The sequence below is a fragment of the Amphiura filiformis genome, chromosome 18 (genome assembly GCF_039555335.1).
Source record: "Amphiura filiformis chromosome 18, Afil_fr2py, whole genome shotgun sequence".
Classification (NCBI taxonomy): domain Eukaryota; kingdom Metazoa; phylum Echinodermata; class Ophiuroidea; order Amphilepidida; family Amphiuridae; genus Amphiura; species Amphiura filiformis.
The window spans coordinates 25,620,859-25,644,983 of record NC_092645.1 but is presented as its reverse complement, the minus strand read 5'-3'; the positions used below and the strand labels follow the sequence as shown (position 1 = coordinate 25,644,983).

The 24,125-nt window shown below is 34.7% G+C and overlaps 1 protein-coding gene across 1 annotated transcript in view; it reads right to left on the bottom strand.

Annotated features, from left to right (window-relative positions):
• Positions 1–23,654, bottom strand: part of LOC140140044 (uncharacterized) — a 110,740-nt gene extending 87,086 nt beyond the window's left edge. The window contains exon 1 of the mRNA XM_072161855.1: positions 23,149–23,654. Within this exon, the coding sequence (XP_072017956.1) occupies positions 23,149–23,222 (74 nt within the window). The 5' untranslated portion in view covers positions 23,223–23,654. The remainder of the gene's footprint in view (positions 1–23,148) is intronic.
• Positions 23,655–24,125: the final 471 nt, after the last annotated feature.

Here is a 24,125-nt window from a genome sequence, read left to right as displayed (position 1 = left end):
AACCCAACTTTTAAAAACCTTTGAAATTTTGTGATATGTATATAGCTTGATACATTTGTAAACAAGTTTGACAACATTTTTAGTAGTATTTGCTTTGAAACCAAAGTTAATGAATAAAAATCAACTTCTTCCATGTACACTATAGTGCCTGGCAGTTTAAATCTCATACCAACAGAGGGCGTATCAAATGTAAACACATGTCAACTCATCTATAGGGGTGGGCACTTACTTTCTGGAATAGCACAGTGTGTAGAGCATGCCAAGATCCGTTTACGACAGTGTGTCTATTAATAGAGTATGACATCATTAATATGTACCAGCCTTGAATCCATGATTTTGTTATATCTAGACAACATTAATATCAATCCATGTATAGAAGTTCACATAAGAAAATCTTAACTAAATTTAGAACCCATTTGAAATTGCTTTTCATTTGACAATATTTTTCTAAAGTCATAGTTTGCACCTAATCCTAATCCTAATCCTAATCCTCACATATTATATCCCTTTACCTGATAAAACTTCAACCTGATCTTGATCGCACACTCTTAGAAAAAAAACCAGTTCTAAATAGAACCTAAAATGGTCCTAAAATGAACCTTTTTTTTTCTAAGAGTGTACTTCCATGATTGATCTTAACCCCTGTGCTAGCCCTAATTCTAGTCCACATTTTACATGACCTTGAGATTATTCGTCAGTGAAGTTTACCTTAAGAATAAAACTAATCATTAATTGTAACCCTTACTATTAACTAGCCCTAACCGTTCTATATAGACTTAACCCTAATTTATATTACTAAACTCAATGAATAATTCCACTCCTGTCCACCTCCTCGCCTTTAATTACATTCAATTAACTGAGCATAACCTTAATCCTAGCTCCACCAATAATATTAAATCTTAAATATCAACTTTGACATAAAACATGTAACATTTGATCCCTAAAAACAATGAACGCTGTACGAAGTTGTTTATGAATGGCCAAGTGTTCCAAAAACGCGGAAGATAAACGTGTTGCATCTTACACGTGTAATAAGGTTGTATCTTATACGCGTAAGATTGCATCTTATACGTGTAAGAATGAAGCGAGATTTTTAAATTGACGAATCACGGAGTAAGAAATCACAAACAACCAATCATCTCACGCGTAAATAAACTTCAACCAATTATAATTATGTAAAGACGTTTTGTGATTTGTAACACCCACGACTTCTTATATACGTGTAAGATGATAGGTTGTTTTGGGTTTAAATATTTAAGCATCCCACTAGATTCTAAGACGTATAAGATGCGATCTTTCACGCATAAGATGCAATCTTACACGTGTAAGATGCAATCTTACACGTGTAAGGTTTACACGTATAATCTTACACGTTTTTTGGTCCACTTGGCCATTCATATAAGTAAGTTATTCCTGATTCACGTACACACTGAGCCAGAATCAATGGGCTATATCATGACGGACTATCCATGTTTGAATATTTATACAGGTTGGATTCTCCTTTGTGCGGGTGTGTGTGTCACCTATAGTAGTATTCAAACATGCATAGCCCGTCATGATATAGCCCATTGCTTCTGCCTCAGTGTGTACGTAAATCAGGAATAACTCTATGCAGAGTTCAATTTTACTAAGAATCTGTTACTTTTGATAATGAAATACACTGCAGATTCTTAATTTTGAAAGAAACAACCTGTCGACCACAGATTGGCACATATTCCGTGCTCTGAGTTTGACATGGGGAATTAGTGAGCTCATTAGATCGCTCCATCTGATATCAAACCTTGTGCTTTCTTTCCAATTGATTGACAAGTTATACTATTATTATGATTACTATCTGTACAACGATCAATGAATGAACTTGTTTTTCTCTAGGACCATTATTCATTATTATATAAAAATTAGAAAGAGGTCGAATATTTGTCGAATGAAGTATCGGTTACACGCGATCCCAATTATTGTGTTAACTGTTAATGCATTAAGGGATCTGGAATGAGCGTTTTGAGCGTTTCGACAGTATTTTTTGTGGGACATGAGAGCACATCAGACATATCGAATTGCATTCTGAATACGAAGAATGTCTTTCTGATGTCAAATTTTCATTTTTTAAAATTCACAATATAATACAAATTTTATGACAAATTATTAAAATTTGATATTTTTCACATTTTTGTTATATAACAGTCCTTGAAGTAAATTTTATAAATCTAATGATACATTCTTAAAGTGTATGTAGCTGGGCGGAAAAGCCGACGATCAATTGAAAATTTTGACCTTTCATATTGAAGATATGGATTTTTTTTACCCAAAAGACCTAATTTTTTTTTTTTTTTTTTGTAAAAAAATCCATATCTTCAATACAAAAGGTCAAAATTTCAATTGATCGTCGGCTTTTCATCCCACTTACATACAGTTTACTTTGAGTACTGTTTAATATCAAAAATATCAATTTTTAATCATTTTGTCATAAAATGTGTATTACATTGCGAATTCCAAAAGTCAAAATTATTTGATATCAGAAGGACATTCTTCGTATTCAGAATGCAATTCGATATGTCTGATGTGCTCTAATGTCCCACAATAAATACTGTCCAAACGTTCATACCCCATCCCTAAACTTTCTGCAAATGGATGCCAAAAAAATCCAGTAACAACAACAACAAATTTGAATGGTACTTTTCCATAACCATGTTTGAAATCAGCATGGAAAAATAAGCCTAATATTGGTTCAGTGGTTCTTGGGATATCTCTTAATATTTTGAGAAAAACAAATCTCACATCTTGGACTTTTTTATGTTGAAGCCTATGTTCAGCAAACAAAGCATGAATCGTTTACTAAGAATTAGGTTTTTAACCCTGTAATTTTCTAATGACTTGGACATTTGTTTAAAGCAATGCGGGACATTGCATTGTAGGGGCACGGTGATGCACCGGTCTGAAGACTCATCATCATCAGTCTGCTGCGGAGCAGGCGACAACAAGCTTTCTCCAACTATTGCGATCTTGGGCAAACGAAACAATTTTGTTTGGCTGCAGCTCATAATCACGAGGAAGATAGAGGTCCTGGGTTCGAGTCCCCATGGCAAGACTCTTCACTCCTATTGTCTATCCCACCCAGGTGTACATGTGTTACGGCTTTATCCCATGCCAGGAAGGTAACAGACTCACCGTGAAGGAAGTGTAGCGATCCCCAAGAGTCTGGCCAATCTCTTCGAGAGATGACCACTCCGGCATGTGAACTCAATTTCGTCACCTTTACCTTCTTCGTCTAATAATAATATTACAAAATGTGTGCCAGTAAAGCAATAAAGCACCGATATTTAGGTAGACGCTCACGTGGCAGTAAACACGAGATTCCGGTTATTCTGTCCTCTGGGGTATAACATCCCATGTTAATTCCGATGAGACTACGGAGTGATGTGCATAGTCTCATGCTTATTTGCATCTTCTACTCAACATAGAAGACTGCAATAAAAGGAAATGTTATTCAGCAACAGATAGTTTTGCCAACAGAGTTATGACAAATCATTTTATATCCACCAATGCCCACAAGCACTCGCGAAATACCACAAACAAGTTCCAAAATGCATCTTGAATCTTCTTCGCTGACAAACAAACATGAACCGTTTAAGAACTGTTAAGTAACAAGTTACAACAAAATGTCATTCACATCTGCAACTTTGCTTGCGAAATACTGTGTACAAACGCAGGTGTTTATGAGTTTTGAACACAGCGTAAAAAACAATAATTGAAAAAGAGTTGATTTCATTCAATTCATTTCTATAAAACACCATGCATTGAGAATACCAAAATGATATCAAAATTGTCACGAGGAAAAAACATATTATGTCGGGAATCCCAATAGGGCCTGATAGCTGTACCTTTGAGGCACTATTATTTTGATACATAAACATCAAAATATTAATAAAAATTAACCTTTTTCAATATGTTTGGACCATGGCTTTTCCATGGACACAAGGGTGTGTCCCTAATACGACCCAACCCAGATAAACAAATAAATAAACAACATCTAACGAAAAGAATCTAACGTGGTAAATTGAAGTATCATTTTTAAGGCAACATTTGCAAGACTATTCTAGTAAAACTAAATACAGTATTCAATATTATTGATTCAATACATGTATTCAAATACATGTACTAGTATTCATTTGAATACTAGTATTCAATTACTGCAACTAGGTATTTTGAATTTGTTCATAATCTCGATAATTCTTGTTATTGTTTTTGATACATTGTCGATGTTACATTTATTAAACACACTTATTATGTTGTACTCCTTCTGACGATGTATAGTTTTTAAAAGTTTCCATACTCAATTACACTTTGGCATCATTATTAATTTTGTTACCTACATGTATATTTATTATTTACCTTACATTACATTCGACCTATAATCTATGTCACAAGCTTAGAGAATAATGGACCCAATATCAACCCTTGTGGAACACCACCATAGATAAAAACATTTTGCTTCATGCAGGCAGACTGCATGTAATTGTAAGAAATGAGTCGTTTTCCTTTGTTTATAATTCTCAATTCATTTAAATACCATTTGACACATAGTAAGTGCGAGAGAGGTTATAATGTCAGCATAAAAGTATTAACTTATCCAAAATATAAATGTATTTATTCTGTATGTCTGTACATCAGGAAACAACTGTTGAATAAAGACCTTCGTAGTATTATAGCCAACATCATTTGTTACTGTTAACCCAATTAGTATTGGCAGGTCCTGAACAAATATACTTCCGTACAGTATTTATTTAAAAAGAAAAAAGCTTAAAGAGGAAACAACATAATAAAATTGTGATAATGTAAGGACAAGGTCGCCTATCCAAATCCTAGTATAATCTAGTAATTGATACTGACATCTCCCTGGCTAGTTGGCCTGGCCAACGATATTTCCTCTTTAAAGGATAATTTTGTCGCCTAATGCAAAGGAGCACTCGCGTGGCTATATGTGTGGGTTTCATAATAAATAAAAGTAAACAATTAACATTAAGATAATTTTAATTAATGTATTTGTGGTTGATCCAACTTCCGTTTCCCTATTTTCAAACATTGTAATAATACATGGCTACCAGTATTTTCACAAGCCTCCCAAATTTAAATTGCCGCAAGAACCCGAAATATCCGCATTGTAGCTATTATTATAGTGTTAGTGTAATAACATTTCCGATACTTTGGTCACAATTGCTCCCAACCCGACATCAGTTACCACCTGTCAATCATTTGATAACTAATTACCTTTCTTGGAAAGATGGCCAGTACAAGGTCATCTGCATTGAACTGATTACTCATTTATATAGGTCAAATACTATGTCGTTGACCGTATCGCAAAACTGGTAACTGGACATCAAGGGAAGCATTCCTTTTGGGAGCTATAAGCTGTCAAGTGTCTAGAAGAATTGTATAAAACTGTAAGGGAGCGGCAACGTAATGATGCTGATTATAACTAATTTGAGGGGTTGAGTGACATTTACCCCACCCCATCTATGGAATTTTCAGTATACAATCTCTTTAAGGCTTTTCACTTATGCCAAAATCTCTAATTTGATGGGGGGATAGTATTTTAAGTGGGGATGAGGTTGTCGATCAAACCACCCTCCATTAAGACACAACATTTTTGATCTGTAACTAGACAGTAAGCTATCTTTTGGCACAGTACAGGACAGCTGTACTTAAGATGTCCAATTTTAATACCATTAATTACAGTCCAAAATATAAACAAACTGAACAACAGCAAATAAAAATAGATGTGGCATTATAAATATCCATACACTACATGGTGTTACTGACAGACAATAATCTAGGCAAGGTGAGTAAACATCACTGGACAACTTCACCTCACAAGAAAGTTCAAATCCCTTTATGGATCAGTTTCAAGTTTCTAAAAAATGAATAATAATAAAGAAAAAATACTAAGTGGGATGTCTGTATGCGGTGACCGACCTCATACACGGTTCAATGTGCATTGGTTTAATGACAAATATAAGATTATATGAGTAACCTCACCAAGACAAGGTTTCTGGACAACTAACCCTCAGTACGGGTTGTCTGTTCGAATTCCGCTTTGTCCCTAGGCATCCTGGGTAAAAAAATGATATTATAAACCCTGGATATGAAAGATGAGCTGGATACCTTTTTGGCTATAAAACAACATGCCAGACTATTGTCTTAACTCTATGTGAACTACCTGCCTATTGGTCAAAAAGAAGTTTTCATTATCAATTGGACCAATCAGCAACATTGTTATCATAATTCCACCACACAAAAAAAATTGGGTGAATTGTTTGCAAAGCTCCATTCTGATTGGTGATTAAACTGACGATATCATGTAACTGACCAATCAGAGGCAATGTTAGATTGGCAGGTAGTGCTCAGGGGGTTAAGACGGGCAGGATTTTTTAAAGATGTTAACAGACAGGAACCAAAATAATAACGAGTGAAAAGTGAGGTTGTTGTAGATGTGTCATCAACCCGTTGGTTTAACAATTTATAAAAACACAATGAAGAAGACGCCTCAGAGGAGAATAGAGACAAAATATCCTAGCAGACAACTTTGAAAGACAAATGAAGGGCAACAAGATTAGGATTTATCAAGATAGGTATAATGTCATCCAACGAATTCAAAAGAATCAAAATTAATGTCATTCGCCAACAACATGCTGATATACAACATTAAAAAACATGCCAAATTGCTTTAGGATATATGGTTGGTTGCCTGGGTGGTTGGGTGTCTGGAAGCTTGTGGTTCGTGATTTTGGTTGACTTACTAAAAGCTGGTGGTTTATGTGCTTCCTTGTTGTCTTATCCCTTAAATGTTTATTGGTTAAGTTGGAATTTTGTGCATGACGATCACTTCTTTTTTTTTGACATAATCATTTGGATTGTTCACAGGTAATTTAAACACTGTTTACCCTTTTAACCTCTTTTTCTACAATAATTTTGTACAAATCTAAGATTGTCATTTTTATTAAATTGTTGTATAATGAAGTACCTTAATATAATGAGGTATTGGGCTATTCCAGAAAATAAGTGCACACCCCCTATAGAGAAGTAACTTTTCAATCAAAGAAATGTCTGCTTTCTGAAAACTACTGGAATTCCAGTAATGTCACTATAAAAAGCTTGGAAATCCAATTAAGTGAAGGAAAAGTCACGGAAATACCCAAAATGAGGTCTCAAATTGAGGATTTCTGATTTTGAACTATTTTTCTATCGGATTTTTTTTTTTTTGCCTTTGGACGCTTTAAAAGTCTGGATTTCCAACAGTCACGACTGGACAAAAAATCTGGAAATCCGTACTGCTCTATAGGGGGTGTGCATCTATTTTCTGGAATAGCCCATTATAACTTGAAGCGCCACTAATTTACAAACACTATGGACCACAATGGCCTCATCCCAATGGCGTAGTTCAATAACCTCAATTAAACAATCATTGTGCACAATTTGACCTCAAATTGCAGAGTATGAGTTTTTGTACTCAAATTTTTAAAGGTCATTCAATGAATGTACAAATGTATTGGGGTTAAAGAACTGTGTCCTGATAGATGACAATGTTATGGATCCTATAGCGAAAAGGTTCTAAGACATAGGAAACTATATGAGTGAAGTGTCTATATTCCATCCAAGATGCACACCCGGGGGGGGGGGGGGGACTCAAGTTTGGTTTTGGTAGGGACGTGCCGCTGAGATTTTGGAAGTGGACCCATAAATATACCAATTTTTCAAGAAATTTGGATCCATTGATATACCAAAAGTCAAATTTTCGGCCGAATTTAACCAAAATTGTCTTAGTTTTTACAAATTTTCCTAAAATTTTAGAAAATTTTTGGCTAGTTTAAGGAAAAATTGGGCTGTTTTCCGAAAAAATTGAGAAAATTTTGAAAAAAAGACCCATTCATATACCCCCCGAAGATGCACATCATAATACTTCCCCTTTGCCAAACGAAAATTATGACCTTACGTTAGCACCACTGTCTGAGTCTGGTATAATATCATGGATTTAATGATTCTTTCGTCAGCAATTGGCAGGATTCAAAAGAGATCAGAGGTAATGACAAATAGAGATGTGAGTTTCCTAGAGGTAGAGTCATGACCTATAAGTGGCACAGTCCAATGGCGATCCCAGAAAACTGGACTTAGAAAGGTGCAATATTAGGCATTGATCATGTTGATGGCGCGTCGGTACCGGAAAATGTAATTGGAAGGACTATAGGATATATTTAATAGGAGAGGTATTGTCACGGTGGAAGGGGAGAAAACTTGCCAGATTTGATGTAAACATGATAAATGTTGAATATAGCCAAAGGACAGGTTCTTGGGTACAATAAATGTATTTATCTTTTATGATAGACAGTAAGGCCCTACGTCTATGGTATTATTATACAAAATGCGCAATAGGGCAAATCCAGGATTTTACTGGAGCTGAAACACTCAAGTTTGCTGAAATAGACCGTATTCCCCTGGATCCACAGATACACAGATTAAGTTTTGAAAACAACTTTTAAAAATGAAAAGTTTCAAGAACTGTTTAATATCCACTTTCATATTTTAAACTAGAATAGTCCATTGTGATGCATATTTTGTATGCAAATGTTAGGGACCAAACCAAAAGTCCGATGACGTCCTAACACTGCACTGGTGATGTATTATACACTGTGGACCACAATGGCCTCATCCCAATGGCATAGTTCCATAACCTCAATAAAATAATAATAATGCAAAATTTAACCTCAAGTTGCAGAGTATGAGTTTTGTACCCAAATTTTCAAAGGTCATTCAATGAATATGCAAATGTATTTGGGTTAAAGAAATGTGCCCTGATAGATGAGCATGCTGTGGATCCTTGATTCCTCAGACATTGTCAGATGAATCCTGACATGCTCAAGGTGGAATTTGTAGCGGGAAAGGGGTCAGACAAGGAGGTTTGTCATTCCATGCAGTCATTGAGAGGGGGTTATATTGTTTCTTCGATATAAGGGTATAATTACTCATCAACAAAATCATTTTAAACCTTTGTCTCAAACCAAACACGGTTTCAGTTCAGTGACATGCAAATTGCAGACAAATTACTCCATAAATTCGTGATTCAGTATGATAACAATCTGTAACAATGTTAATATCCTTGTTAATGTACCTAAATCTATTACGAATATTGTACAATTACTGGTATTTGTCATCCATTTCTCTCAAGTAGAATCAGATGTTGTCATAATAGAAAACATGTTGACATAAAACTTTAGGGAGTGAAAACTGAAGTTCAAACATTGATTGTCCTGTGGGAAGGCAATAGCCCAATTTTTAAAGACAGACTGAATCCCGTGCCCCATATCCCTCTCCCTGTCGCTCAACCACCCCCGCCCGTACTAAACTCATTTGAGCGCCCGGTTGAACATTCAGATTTCTTCAGGAAAGTAACCCATTTTTTTGGACTTTGCAAGGAAGCCATTTCAAATTTTAATTAGTCCTTCGAGAAAGAAGGACTGAGGTACGTTTTGATGGACTAGTTTCAATTAATCGTTATACGTTTATTCTGTGGTGATGCTCTTATTATTATGATTTATTATAATGAAAATTCATTCATGTTTTTTTAAATAAATTTTACTGAAGGTATGTTTTCTGGTACAGTGTTGAATGTTTTGTATGCCTTAGTATTTATACAGCCTGTCTCAAAAAAAAATGTGCAGGTGAAAAGCGGCCTCTTTGACAATTAGAAAATACCGTTGTGACATGATGCTTACATCAACGTCAAGGGTGTAATCTTAGCTCTCAAATGCCGTTTATGTTGTTCAATTTGCTTGTTTCAATCTTGAGATATGTTTAATTAACAACGAAAGGGTAAAATCACAATTGTGCCACTTTTACTAAGCATGCTAAGGATGATGGCTGTACATGTAAATCAATGATAGCATCAAGTTTATCAAGAGTTCCTTCGTGAAATAAAAAGAATACATTAATTACACAACACTACAAAATTGTTTTTACTGTTTTATCATGATACAGGTATAGTGATTCTTTTTCCACTTAAAATAGATAAAAAGATAAATAAATATTTCACATTCTGCTGTAAAATTAAATACAATCTCTTTGTCACTCAAGACATTATGTTAAAATATTGCATACTTATATATGTTAATGAACGCGTATTTAATACTTGTTGGAAGAGAAATTAGAAAAAATAATGCACACGCGATGCTGTTGATATGCGTCTATATAATGCACGAGCCCGGAAGGGGCATTTCTTAGACGCATCTATCTCAGCTATCATTGATTTACATGTACAGACCTCTTCCCTAGTAAAAGTGGCACAATTGTGATTTTACCCTTTCGTTGTTAACTAAACTTATCTCGAGATTAAAACAAGCAAATTGAACAGAACAAACGGCATTTGAGAGTTAATGCTGCGCCCTTGACGTTGATGTAAGTATCATGTCGCAACGGTATTTTCTAATTGCCACAGAGGGCGTTTCTCACTCGCACAATTTTTTTTTAGACAGGCTTTATTCCTGCGGATGGGGATGGCATTCTTCTACTTTATTCTCTAGTCTGAATTAGCCCCTTCACAACAAATTCTTAATAATACAAAGAAGATCCAATGATCATGATGGTAGCCAACTGGTCAAATGAAGATCCAATGATCATGATGGTAGCCTACTGGTCAAATGAAGAATATTATCTATTAGCCAGCCAGCCTGGAGATGATACTATTTATACATAAGGTCAATATCACATTGAACTAATCTGTCATTACGTAGTAAAGTTTCAGCCATCCCTTCATGCACATTCCGACTTCCAGCCAGACCATACAAAACTCCCTTTAAAAATATTACAAGTTCAAAATGCTCAGCTAGCTACACGGCGGCAATGACATTATAAATAACCAACTATCTAACGTGTATAACGGGTGTTAATTTGGTTTGGATGATATGATTATTTACAAATTTAACAAGTATGAAACGCTAGCACATGCATTTTATTCAAGGAACTCGGGTATAATTGCATTTCCTGGGTTTTTTTATAAACGTTTTTTTACAGATCTTTCGTTTCTTCAGAACAGATATTGATGGACACGATAATAACTTTTTGGCGTATACATGTCACTTGCCTATAACACTAATAGACCTATGGGTGGCGTGTCATGCTTATATTAAAACCGTTATATTAATGTACTGAAAACTTTCCTAAAAAAATTTTTTTCTCCTTGTCACCTAAAGTTTACTCGTCTGTATTTAAATCCACATAAAAATAATTATACTAAAAATATACTATATTAAATATAATTATACTCTTAATGGCTACGTATTACATACAGGACACCGGTGTATATAAGACATAAAGTATGTCAATATATCACACATAAAATATTTGTGTACACTCTTAAAAATTTTTCACTCAACTTGAGTAAAAAGGTCACAACTCAACAAATTGAGTAATTTTTTTCTCAAATTGAGTAAATACCAACATTGGGCTCATATTAATAATGCTTCAATGTTGGGTACTAATTTAACAATATGAGCTCAATGTTGGGTATTATTTCTTCAATTTACGTAATATTTTACTCATTTTATTGAGTTGTGACCTTTTACTCAAATTGAGTAAAATATTTTTAAGAGTGTATGCTATCATTAGAGCACAAGTAAATCATTGTACGTATCAACCGATTGGAGAAAACATTCTCTTTAATTTATTCGTTTTGTTGTTGTACATTTACGTATACAAACATGATAAGGCCAAGTAAAAATAAAAATATGTTTCTCGTCCGGATTTTTAAAAATTTGGAGGATGAGGGCTTTTATTTTCTATTTTTATTGCAAAACGACGCTAAAACCTGTATTTGGCACCATATTCGACATACAGATTGATATCTGAGAAAAAGGAGGAGGCCCTTTTTATTTTATTGTTTTGAGAGGTAGGCCCCTCTAGTGATCACAAAACTCTTCTTAAATGATGTATTACGCATTTACAAAGCCGTAAAATAAGTTTCAACTTCTGAAACATCTTTTTCAACAAGTTATAACTGAAAGTTTACAAAATAAAAAGAAAATTTTCAAAAAAGGAGGAGGGCGCGGACGAGAAACGTGTATTTTTTTTACTCGGCCTAATTAAAATCAAGTTTAACAGCTGCATGCTTATTCCGTATGACCGACTTTTATCCAAATTAAACTTAAATTTCACATTCAAAAAGTATAAAAGTTCACTTAAGTCAGCGGGTGGTATTTATTTTCACTTCAATTTCCTTGAACAAGTTGAATATTCCTTAGTGATTTCTCTGTGTGACAGGTCTTCACATACATATACTTACAACCATACATAAATTCTAAATAACTTGCTAATCAATCATGTTCATTATTTAATACTACCTTTTTATATTTTGTTCGTCTGTAGGCCTAAATCTTTCTTTATTGAAGGTTAAACAGCTTCAGTGAAAAGCTGCCTCATACATTACATTACAAAATGTACAAATTTAAAAACAAAATTGGACTAAGTAGTTTGAAATACAACAAAAGTAGATAAAGTGATAATAATGAAATTGATTAAAAATACAATGTACATACAAGAATAAACCTTTTAAACAGGAGCCTGAAAAACTATTGTTTGCTTTATTTTACTAGCGTCACAAGTGCAGACCATTATTATTAAAAGAAACCCCATCTCAGAATTTCGCTTGTTACAAAACATCCAAACATTTGTGAATGTTCCTGTGGTTAACAACATTAACCAATGCATAGTATTCATATTCGGTACTTAAGGGATCTAAAATGAGCGTTTATTGCGTTTCGACAGTATTTTTTGTGGGACATGAGAGCACCTCAGACCTATCGAATTGCATTCTGAATACGAAGAGTGTCTTTCTGATATCAAATAATTTTAATTTTTGAAAATCACAATATAATACAAATTTTATGACAAATTATAAAAATTTGATATTTTTCAAATTTTGATATATAACAGTCCTCGAAGTAAATTATATAAATCTAATGATATATTCTTAAAGTGTATGTAGCAGGAGGAAAAGCCGACGGTCAATTGAAAATTTTGACCTTTCATATTGAAGATATAGATTTTTTCCCAAAAAGACCTAATTTTTTATGGTGTTTTGGGAAAAAATTCCATATCTTCAATACGAAAGGTCAAAATTTTCAATTGATCGTCGGCATTTCATCCCACCTACATACACGTTAAGTATAAATCATCAGATTTATAAAGTTTACTTCGAGTACTGTTAAATATCAAAAATATCAATTTTAATGATTTGCCATAAAATGTGTATTAAATTGCGAATTTCAAAAACCAAAATTATTTGATATCAGAATGACATTCTTCGTATTCAGAATGCAATTCGATATGTCTGATGTGCTCTAATGTCCCAAACAGGCGGCGGATGACATGATCGAGCCGGCAACTCGTGAAACCGCCCGGCCGTATGGCATTTTCCATGTACTCGGTTAGTTTTGTGGGGTTCATTATCGAACCCCAACGGTTTTAGCTTGTATTTATATTATTTATCAACATAGGCCTATTTGTTTGTGATATTTCAAGCGTTTTAAAATTTCAAAATAATCCCATTCAATTACACGGTTGACGATGAGAATTCACTGAATTTAGGGAATGCACGTCATACACCACCTGGTCCCAAAATAAATACTGTCCAAACGTTCATACCCCAGCCCTTAACTTTCCCTCCTTGTTTTTATCTTAAAGTAATTGTACCTTTCGTGTTTCCTCAATGATACCTCGGCCTACAGACTGTACATGTATATCGTGGCTCAACCCTAATTAAAACCTTATACTTCCTGCTTTGAGGATGATTTTGAAATTGTAAGGGTTTTGTAAAAAACATTTGTTAAATTATTCATATTATACACATTTATATTATAGCATGCACTGCACATAGCACATAACTCGATCAGGACTATCAAACCGCCTTGAAAGTACGTCGTTGAGGTTATAAATGCAATTAGGAAGTCAATGATTTTGGTTGACTACTGTTAATTTCTGGTAGGGAACAGGCTCCACGGCCAAGGTGTGAAATGCCTATATAGTTCACCTGTAACTGCTAAGGTTCATTTCTCTATAAGAAATGTTTTAGAAGATGAGACGAAGAAATGGGACGACAAATTATAGTTTGCCAACTTATATTTCCTGGCCTGTCATATGGGTTTATTCATACTAAGTATGTTTAGGACACCTGCCTTATCCTCGTTGCACGTGTTGTTGAATGAGTTTAAAAGTGAAACGGTGCTAAAAAGCGCGAAAAAAACGCAGTTATTTATATAGTGTGCTACGCCTACAAGCACAACGCCTACTTACTTCTATTGCGAATTAGATTAATGTTGAAATCGGCCGTGAAAGGTTCACTATTGAGTCCACCGCACCCCCACCCCTACCCAATAATCCTGACGGAGATGCAACAACCTGCTATTTCAAATTCAAGTTCAAAAGTTGTACCAGAAAAAATACCAAACTACCTGTCTCTGATAATTTACGGAAAAAGGAGTACACAAAACTCTGTCATATCCCTTAATCCGTATCTATACCCCAAATAAGTCCCTATGTTGATGTCACTTCATACATCAGACTTATTGGCGCTTTATTGGACAACATTTTAGATAAAATTCCTTCATTTCTCTTAACCCCATGAGAACTACCTGCCGATTGGCCAAAAAGAAGTTTCCATTATCAATTGAACCAATCACCAACATTGTTAGAATAATTTCACCACACAAAAAAATTGGGGTGAATTATTTGCAAAGCTCCATTCTGATTGGTAACTAAAGTGAAGATATCATGTAATTGACCAATCAGAGGCAATGTTAGATCGGTAGGTAGTGCTCAGGGGGTTAAGACTAGATACTATTGCCGTGATCACCAAGGTTTGTCACAAGCACTTATGGTCATTTCCAAGGATTTGAAAGAAAATTATGATAGAAGTTACATACTTATTAACCTTTGAATGGACCAGAGGTGACGCATAATATGACGCGTTGTGTCTGTCATATAGGAGGACCTGCTAGGATCATCAACGCCCTTGTCAAGTTCAAAGTTACAAGCCCAAACCAAAAGTTTACATAATTTCAGAAATTTATACTGACAACCGACTTAGGGTATATTATAGTAGGCTTTATGCGTTGAAATTGGCAGTCTAAATTTCTGAATATATAAACTTTTGGTTTGGTCCTCATTCTTAAACACTTGGGAAAGTTCTTGCAATCTTATTAGTTTTTATGTCTTTGTCAATTGTGGATTTATATCGACGCGATACTCTTACGCGCTATTTGAACCAATCCGGGGTGCATAGCAATTACAACAAAGTGGAAACCCCCCCCCCCCCCAAGAAACCCACACTCACACACACACACCTCCCACCCACACAAAGAAGAAAAACACCAGAAGATTATTTCTACAGATGGTATTTTGTTTTTTATAACCATATATTATCTACAAAAGCGTCTTTGATCCCAGTCTTTGCATCACGGCTTCTCTTTGAACTAAGACACATTGAGCAAGCTAATTATGGGGTAAATGTTATATTAGATCGCAGAACCAAATATGTATCTAATGGTAAAGCAAAGTAATCGCGCGCGCTCTGAAGACTATCAAAATTTTAAATCTGATCATCTCCATCCAGAACGCGTCCGATGTATTGGGCTATTCCAGAAAATAAGTGCACACTCGCAATAGAGGAGTAACTTTTCAATTAAAGAAATGTCTGGATTTCCAAGTTTGCTTTCTGAAAGCAACTCATTACGTTTGGGAATTGGAAAGAACCTTCTGTTAAATCATGCATGACTCAATTACAAATCTCTACATCCCTTTCTTCTTGTCTATTGATATTTTGAATAGTGTTTATCTTTCCCTAATAGATAGCGCCCTGATCGATTCTTCCTGCATATCAATATGCTTCATTTACATTACATTACAGAGATCGGACACAAATCCCTACCATAACAAACCATGTATAGACTCTACATGCAAATACAGGTGATATAATAGGTCTATATTACAGGATTAGATTAGTAAACTATGATCTATTTGCAAGTATTATATTGATTGAGCAGGAAAGATTTGATACTATTTTTTGTATAGTAGTCTAGTTGCCGGCGTGCGTTATTTCTTTCTGCAACCATAATGGGCCACAATGCGATAACACATAGTACATACATGTAATTAATAGGCCTATGAGGCTAGATATAACACGAGTTTATTACCATTATTATTTCCTCTTACTTAATAAAAAAAAAAAGAAAAATCGATAGAATTAAAATTCTATAACGGTTTACCTGGGGTTCGAACCCACGACCTTTGTATCCATAGTCTAATGCCTACACGACTGTGCTATGATTCGTTGTGCCAGAAAGGTGTTTGTTTATGATACTTATTGATTACGGAATAAACTGCATACACACAATATACTATTACTAGTATAATAAATACGAATATAATCCTAACCCTAACCCTAATCCCTAACCCTAACCCTTACCCTAACCCTAACCCTAACCCTAACCCTAACCCTAACCCTAACCCTAACCCTAATCCCTAACCCTAACCCCTAACCCTAATTCCTAACCCCTAACCCCTAACCCCTAACCCTAACCATAAGACCCTAACCCTAAGACCCTAACCCTGACAATAATGAACCTTGCCTCGGACTATGCGGTTAGTGATATATTGCGGCCCATTATGGTTGCAGAAAGAAATTATTTATGTCCTCTTTTGCACAATTACTGTATTTTTGTGGGACCTGAATTTTAAATTTTATGATGATGACATAGACTCGCTTGCCAGTCCTATATACGCCGTACCTATGTATATTGAGGACTGGCTTACGCCATTTTGGATGTCAATGGGAAATACACACTTAACGATTTGCGCCGGTTAGAAACTTGAAAAAAAAATCTTTAAAATTTCATCAATGTATATAAATGTGGTACCAACTGTATTGTGCTTGATAATTTAAGACTCGGTTGAAACAAAATTAAGGATCGAAAGCATTTAAGTGTCCAAAAGGCAAAATTATCGTCAAAGTTCTGCCGAAATCGGCACCCTTGCGAAGGGTTCAGAATTCGAATCGGGAACGAAAATATCCGATCTTTGCGATCAAAAACACAAAATTACAACTTTAAACATACTATTGGCAAAAGACATTATTACCAAACAATATAGAATAGAAAATTTGACATCATTTTCTCAAAATAATGAAAAAATTTGCTCACTAGACATCGAAAAAGTACGCAATCCAATTCCCGTTGTGCGTTTGGCAAGTTGGGAGGGGTGGGGGTTCAAAATGACCCCATAGGATTATAAAATTGCTCAAATACCTCTTTCAAATATATCAAATTATTTACATAAATAAACAAAAACAAACAAATAAATAAATAAATAAATAAATAAATAAATAAATAAATAAATAAATAAATAAATAAATAAATAAATAAATAAATAAACGAAAAAATTGAACAAATTTTAGCGTAGCATTAAAATCATAAATATAACCATTGCTGGCAGGAGGCCTCGAACTAACGATATTGATATCAGCAGTCTGATGCTCTACCATTGAGCTAAATGACAGCATCTAGTGATGAGAGTCGAGTTTTTAGCTTATACAGTGTTTGTCTGTGATAATGTCGCCTCGTGAAAGAAAGAAATATAAAATCTCAATTTGTAATTTAAATTTATTTGATAATTTTCTAACCTATATTTTCTTTCGAGCAGGGACAAATATTTCCCCTTTTATCTAATTTGACCCCTATATAAGAATCTATTTCTTTTATTACTGATTTAATTCCGCGATTTGTTCCATTAAGCAATATCAAAGATTAATGTCACACATCTCACAACAGATATTTAGTTGGTCTAGTGGTCTTTCACAGTGCTGTTTAACCGGGAGGTACCGAGATCGATTCCCACCTCTGCCTGCAATTTTTTTTTTTTTTGGGAAATAATACCCTGACATTCGCCGCTGACATTCGTACTTCAGAAGCGGAGTTATAACTTGTTAAACTTTGCTCCTTCCGTAAAAGGGTACATTATTTTGGCACTACATTATTTTATTTTTTTTCACATTGCTGGTATTAAATATCAAATGGTCATAATTGGCGGTCACTTCAAATCATCCCCAACTGAACTAGGTTCAGGAATTTCCTCTCATTGTTAACTGTTGGTTAACCCACCACTTGAGAATAAAGGACTATGATAGGTGCAACAGGATTATCTACGGGATTATCTCAAGGATATAATTCTGTTCTCCATCCTTTTCTTACATCTTCTCTGATATGTGCTAGTGTCAATGGTTATTGTTAAAAGGCAATAAGGTGTGTAATTGCAATATTTCCTCTGAATAGGAAAGACTCTCTACATCGAGTTATGTATGCTGGTGGTTCGCAATACTGTTATTTAAGAGAAGGTATCTTCCAAATCCAAATTCAAATGTGGAATTCCAGTTGCTAATGTCACTTGAAAAAACTTGGAAATCCAACTAAATGAAGGAAAAATCATGGAAATGTCCAAAATGAGCTCTCAAATTGAGGATTTCTGATTTTGAACTATTTTTCAGCTGGATTTGTTCACCTTTGGACACTTTAAAAGTCTGGATTTCCAACAATCACGACTGCTCAAAAAGTCTGGAAATCCGAACTCCTCTATATAGGGGGTGTGCATCTATTTTCTGGAATAGCTCATTCAAATATAACAAATTTTTAACATATCGGACGGGTTGTGATTTTGTATTGTCTTCTTTGCAAACATTTATCCAGACATCTAGTGGTTTTTTGTTAAAACAGTATCTTCAACCCACAAAGACATAAACTTAGGTGTAATTGCTTGGCATGATAACAAACCTATTGCTGATTAATATTGAAAATTTGCCTCGTTTTTCCAGATTTTCAAAATAGACTAGGTTATCAAACTTAATGCTACACGGATGTGATTTCTTAAAACAATGCTCAATTGATACACCTATCCATTAACGATAATTCAATCCAGACGTGATATTGATCAACGTTCTGATAGTATATCCTGTTCGTGTTAACGAGTAAAAATACTAAAGATGTACTGTCATGTCAGTTGGGTATCTGCCCGGTCAGTTCATATGATGTGACATTTCTCCATAAATGAACATCTGGATAATATGTATCTTCACCCCTAACAGACAGGCAGACAGAACATAGTCCATTTGGAGGAAGAAATGAAGAAGGAACGAAGGAACGAACGAACGAACGAACGAACGAACGAACGAACGAACGAACGAACGAACGAACGAACGAACGAAAGAAAGAAAGAAAGAACGAACGAACGAACGAACGAAACGAAAGAAAGAAAGAAAGAAACAAAGAAAGAAAGAAAGAAAAAAGAAAGAAAGAAAGAAAGAAAGAAAGAAAAAGAAAGAAAGAAAGAAAGAAAGAAAGAAAGAAAGAAAGAAAGAAAGAAAGAAAGAAAGAAAGAACGAACGAAAGAAAGAAAGAAAGAAAGAAAGAAAGAAAGAAAGAAAGAAAGAAAGAAAAGGCGGCACAGTTAAAGAGTCCGTCAGCGTGACGTCATCACAGAGTAGCCATATTATATGAAACACAGTCAATACACCTGTTACACCTGTACAACATTCCATCCATATCTGTTGATGAGCAGGTGCATCTCTGTATTGTCATACAACTATTTTGATCGATTTGACGCCTACTACAGATGTCCACGAAGGACTGACATGACAGCGTCTATAATGAGAAGACGGAGTCCTGTGTAAACTCTCTATGCAATTCAATGTTCAAGTTAGCTGAATAATTAAATCAAGACAACCAGACAAACCTGTTAAGTTTGATGAACTAACGATGCAGCTGGAAGCATTGGTTTGCAGGTAGGTTATAGTGGTATTGATTCAAGACTTCAACATTCAGTCGCAACGTTAGTGCGTCCTACTAAAGAGGTATGTCTGCTTGTCCCGAATTAATTACTTAACTTATTTGACAAGCATGGCAAGAACAGGTTACTGTTTATATTATTATCAAATTTTTAGAACAAATATATAGGAATATTTGATATTGTTTTCCATTTTTAATAAATGAGGACTTGTGTTCATATAAATTAAATTTAGTTTTGTTTCCGCAAATTTGTCATGTTTGTGGAATGGAAATAATGTGCATAATGTACATTCATTATAGAGGGTAAGCAATAATAACCGGAGCGGTATAACAATTGAAGTGGCAGCAATTTTGGAGAACAGTTCTAATTATGATGTGAATTGCCCCGTGTTACCTTAACCTTATTGAATACCCTCTATTTTAGGATAGCCAACAAATGAGGTGTCTTTTACCTATATGTATATAGAGTAGGCCTAATATTTTGTTGAACATTATTTTTTTTTGTACTAAGCAAAGATCAGTTGATACGTTTCTTTTTCTCTGGCTCTCTTTCTAAGTTATATGTGGCTTTACAAAGGAAATCGTTTAACAAGTGCTGTCTACTGCAAATTAGATATGTCTGATTTTATCATGTTATATTACATCCTGTACTACTTAAAACAACTTGATGTGACCAAATTAGTAGTAGCGAACTAACACATTGGTATGGCTTACAATTTCATATCATGTCACCAGAACATTTCACAAAATGAAAAGCTTCCTTAAACGTTAATAAATTCCCATTGGAGTAGCAAAAATATCCTACTTGAGAAAATAACAACTTGCGTTACTATGACGACCAGGTAACTTTTTTTGACAGTTATATATACAAGAAAACGATCGCGGGTCAGTTGCCTTAAAGTACCATTCAGTGATCCCAGCGCAAATGTAAAAAAATTAAAATTGTTTATAAATTGCTTAAAAGTGAAGGATAAGTCATTCAAATTGTTATAATTATGATACTTTTGGAATGAAAAATTTGGCAAAAAAATAAAACAGCAGTATTGACGGAATTGAAGCCCCATTTAAAATACATGTAGCTAACTTATACTGTCAGCATATAAATTACAGATTCATGTGAAATGCTTTACTTTATTTTAAATAGACGGCTTTCAGCTGAATTTGATAATCTTTACGATCGTCCGGATGAGCAAATCACTGAATGGGCCTTTGATGTCTGACTTGGCGCAACGCAGCAGTTACATACAAAATCAAATAAATCTTATCGAATTAATTCAATAAATTGTGATCTCACCGACTAGATGACTAAGAACAATTTCAATATTTTGTAAGAAACTGATAATTTACTGATTGACAAAACTATCTCATGTTTGCACCATGAAATCTGTTTTAATTTTTTCTATAATTTTACTGACTCGATTTCAGTAACTTTTTAAGGGATCTGGAATGAGCGTTTATTGCGTTTCGACAGTATTTATTGTGGGACAAAATCACAATATATATACAAATTTTATGACAAATTATAAAAATTTGATATTTTTCAAATTTTTGATATATAACAGTCCTCGAAGTAAATTATATAAATCTAATGATATATTCTTAAAGTGTATGTAGCAGGGAGGAAAAGCCGACGGTCAATTGAAAATTTTGACCTTTCATATTGAAGATATGGATTTTTTCCCCAAAAGACCTAATTTTTTTGGTGTTTTGGGAAAAAATCCATATCTTCAATACGAAAGGTCAAATTTTCAATTGATCGTCGGCTTTTCATCCCACCTACATACACTTTAAGTATAAATCATCAGATTTATAAAGTTTACTTCAAGTACTGTTAAATATCAAAAATATCAATTTTAATGATTTGCCATAAAATGTGTATTAAATTGCGAATTTCAAAAATCTTAATTATTTGATATCAGAATGACATTCTTCGTATTCAGAATGCAATTCGATAAGTCTGATGTGCTCTAATGTCCCAAAATAAATACTGTCCAAACGTTCATACCCCAGCCCTTAAGAAGGTTTGAAAAACTACTAACCAAGTCATCGGGAAATGACAGTGTGAATCTGTCAAATGTATAGGGCCTACAACGTAATGATTAATATGCCCTTCTTAAAAACTGGCAATAATTTTATGAAATATAAGAGGGAAAAAAGCTTATAGCAATAAGTCATCCCTAAACGGTGCTTATATTAATCAAGGGTCCAAGATACTGAAAAATAATGTCAGGATTTGTTTTCTTATAAAACATGATCTGGAGGTGCTGACATCAGATCGTTTTCACACAACGCGTTGCAAACCGAATCAGTTTGATTTGTATGATTCCGGAGAAACCGACACTCGCACGCAACAAAACCAAATCAAACCGGTTTCAGATCATTGCGATCGTGTTTCAGTAGACGCACCATCATCATCATAGATGCACACCCCCTATAGAGGAGTTCAGATTTCCGGACTTTTTGTCCAGTCGTGATTTTTGGAAATCCAGATTTTTAAAGTGTCCAAAGGCGAAAAAATCCAGCAGAAAAATAGTTCAAAATCAGAAATCCTCAATTTGAGAGCTCATTTTGGACATTTCCGTGATTTTTCCTTCATTTAATTGGATTTCCAAGCTTTTTCAAGTGACAGTGGAACTGGAATTCCAGTCGTTTTCAGAAAGCAGACTTAGAAATCCAGACATATCTTTGATTGAAAAGTTACTCCTCTATAGGGGTGGCGTGTTCTTTTTTTCTGGAAGAGCCTAATTCAGATTGATCCGAAATGAACGTGTTATGAGGATATAGATCCCGATCACGTGCCTTACATATCGCACCTAAAAGGTGCTACAATTGAATGAAATTACAGATTGAAGAAATTAACAGATATGACAATGATCAAGAATTAATCACGGCATGGAGAATATCACTATTTCCCGCGTGATTCGTCACAATTCAGAGAATGAAAACAAAATATCTAACTAAAAATTGAAATATTTGGTTTCTGGAAGTCTACATGTAAATTAATGATAAAACAAAGTTGGGCTCCTCGTGAAAGCTAAGTCAATTCATAAATAATAAGTTGATAAAGATATTGTCAAATCGTGTTCAAGTTCTCTGATACAAGTAGATATCACATTTTCGTAGTGTAGGCCTAATTTAAAGGTTTAATGAAACAGTCTATTGGAATCTCAAATCAAATAAACGACTTTTTTAAAGCAAGTTCATAAAAGATGTTAGGTGAGCAACATTATTTTTCTGTATCTTTAAAATATCTTTAAGAAAAAGTCAACTTTCTTACCATGCTTCTGCAAAATGAGAGAAATATCCCAGAGACGCGATGCAAATCCAAAGAAACAGCATTGTTCTGTCCATTGTGAAATAAACAGTATATATTAGAAATGTTTGCACTTGTTACAAAGTGCGTTATACAAATCCGGTATATGGACCCGGGTTCGATTCCTGGTGGTGTAGTCAATCAAGAGCTGACTGCTGCAGCTCCAAGATTGATCAAACAAAGCAGAATATAAAAGGGATTAAAATTCCTATCCAGCAGGAATAGTGATATCCTAACTGCAATATGAATCCATCCACAAATGTCTTTGAGGATCTGCAGCTGCAGTTTATCAAAGGTGTAGAGTTCCCATCTATAATAGTGCACCAGTGACTTCAATTGCAGCAACTTCTTATCTGTGGGTCCAATGATCAACTGCAACAGTTTCACCAACAACCAACTCAGTAGCAGTGGATCTTTGACAGTTGAAACTCCAGGGACCACCACAATGCGCGCCACCAATAGTTGAACGTATTCTCCTCCTACTAAAGTAGGATTGGATCTTACTCATCATAACCGTATTACTCCTCATGATAGTAACTCATCACAGGAAATAGCGCGGTGCTGTCAAATTGCGCCCCCTATTGCACGGAGTCTTGGCTTTTGGTTGACTTCTGGTAACATCATAACAGTGGCCAAAGCATGCATGGCCAAAGAAAGTAAAGTTTGTATAGCCTAGGCATTAGTGTTGAAAAAAAACCCAATTACGCCCAATTGTATGTCAGTATAACGATGCCAATTTCAAATATCATGAAATATCAGTGCAAATACCATACAGACTTTGTCGAAAAGAGTAGAGATCCGTGGTAAAGATTCCCATTTTATTTCCATCATGCATCCATTGTGTATTATATTCCAGAATCGATTGTTTTCACCGAGCTTTATCCACTAAATCGATGTGTGATGATAACTCCATGTATCTTGAACTTGAACTTGACTGTCAA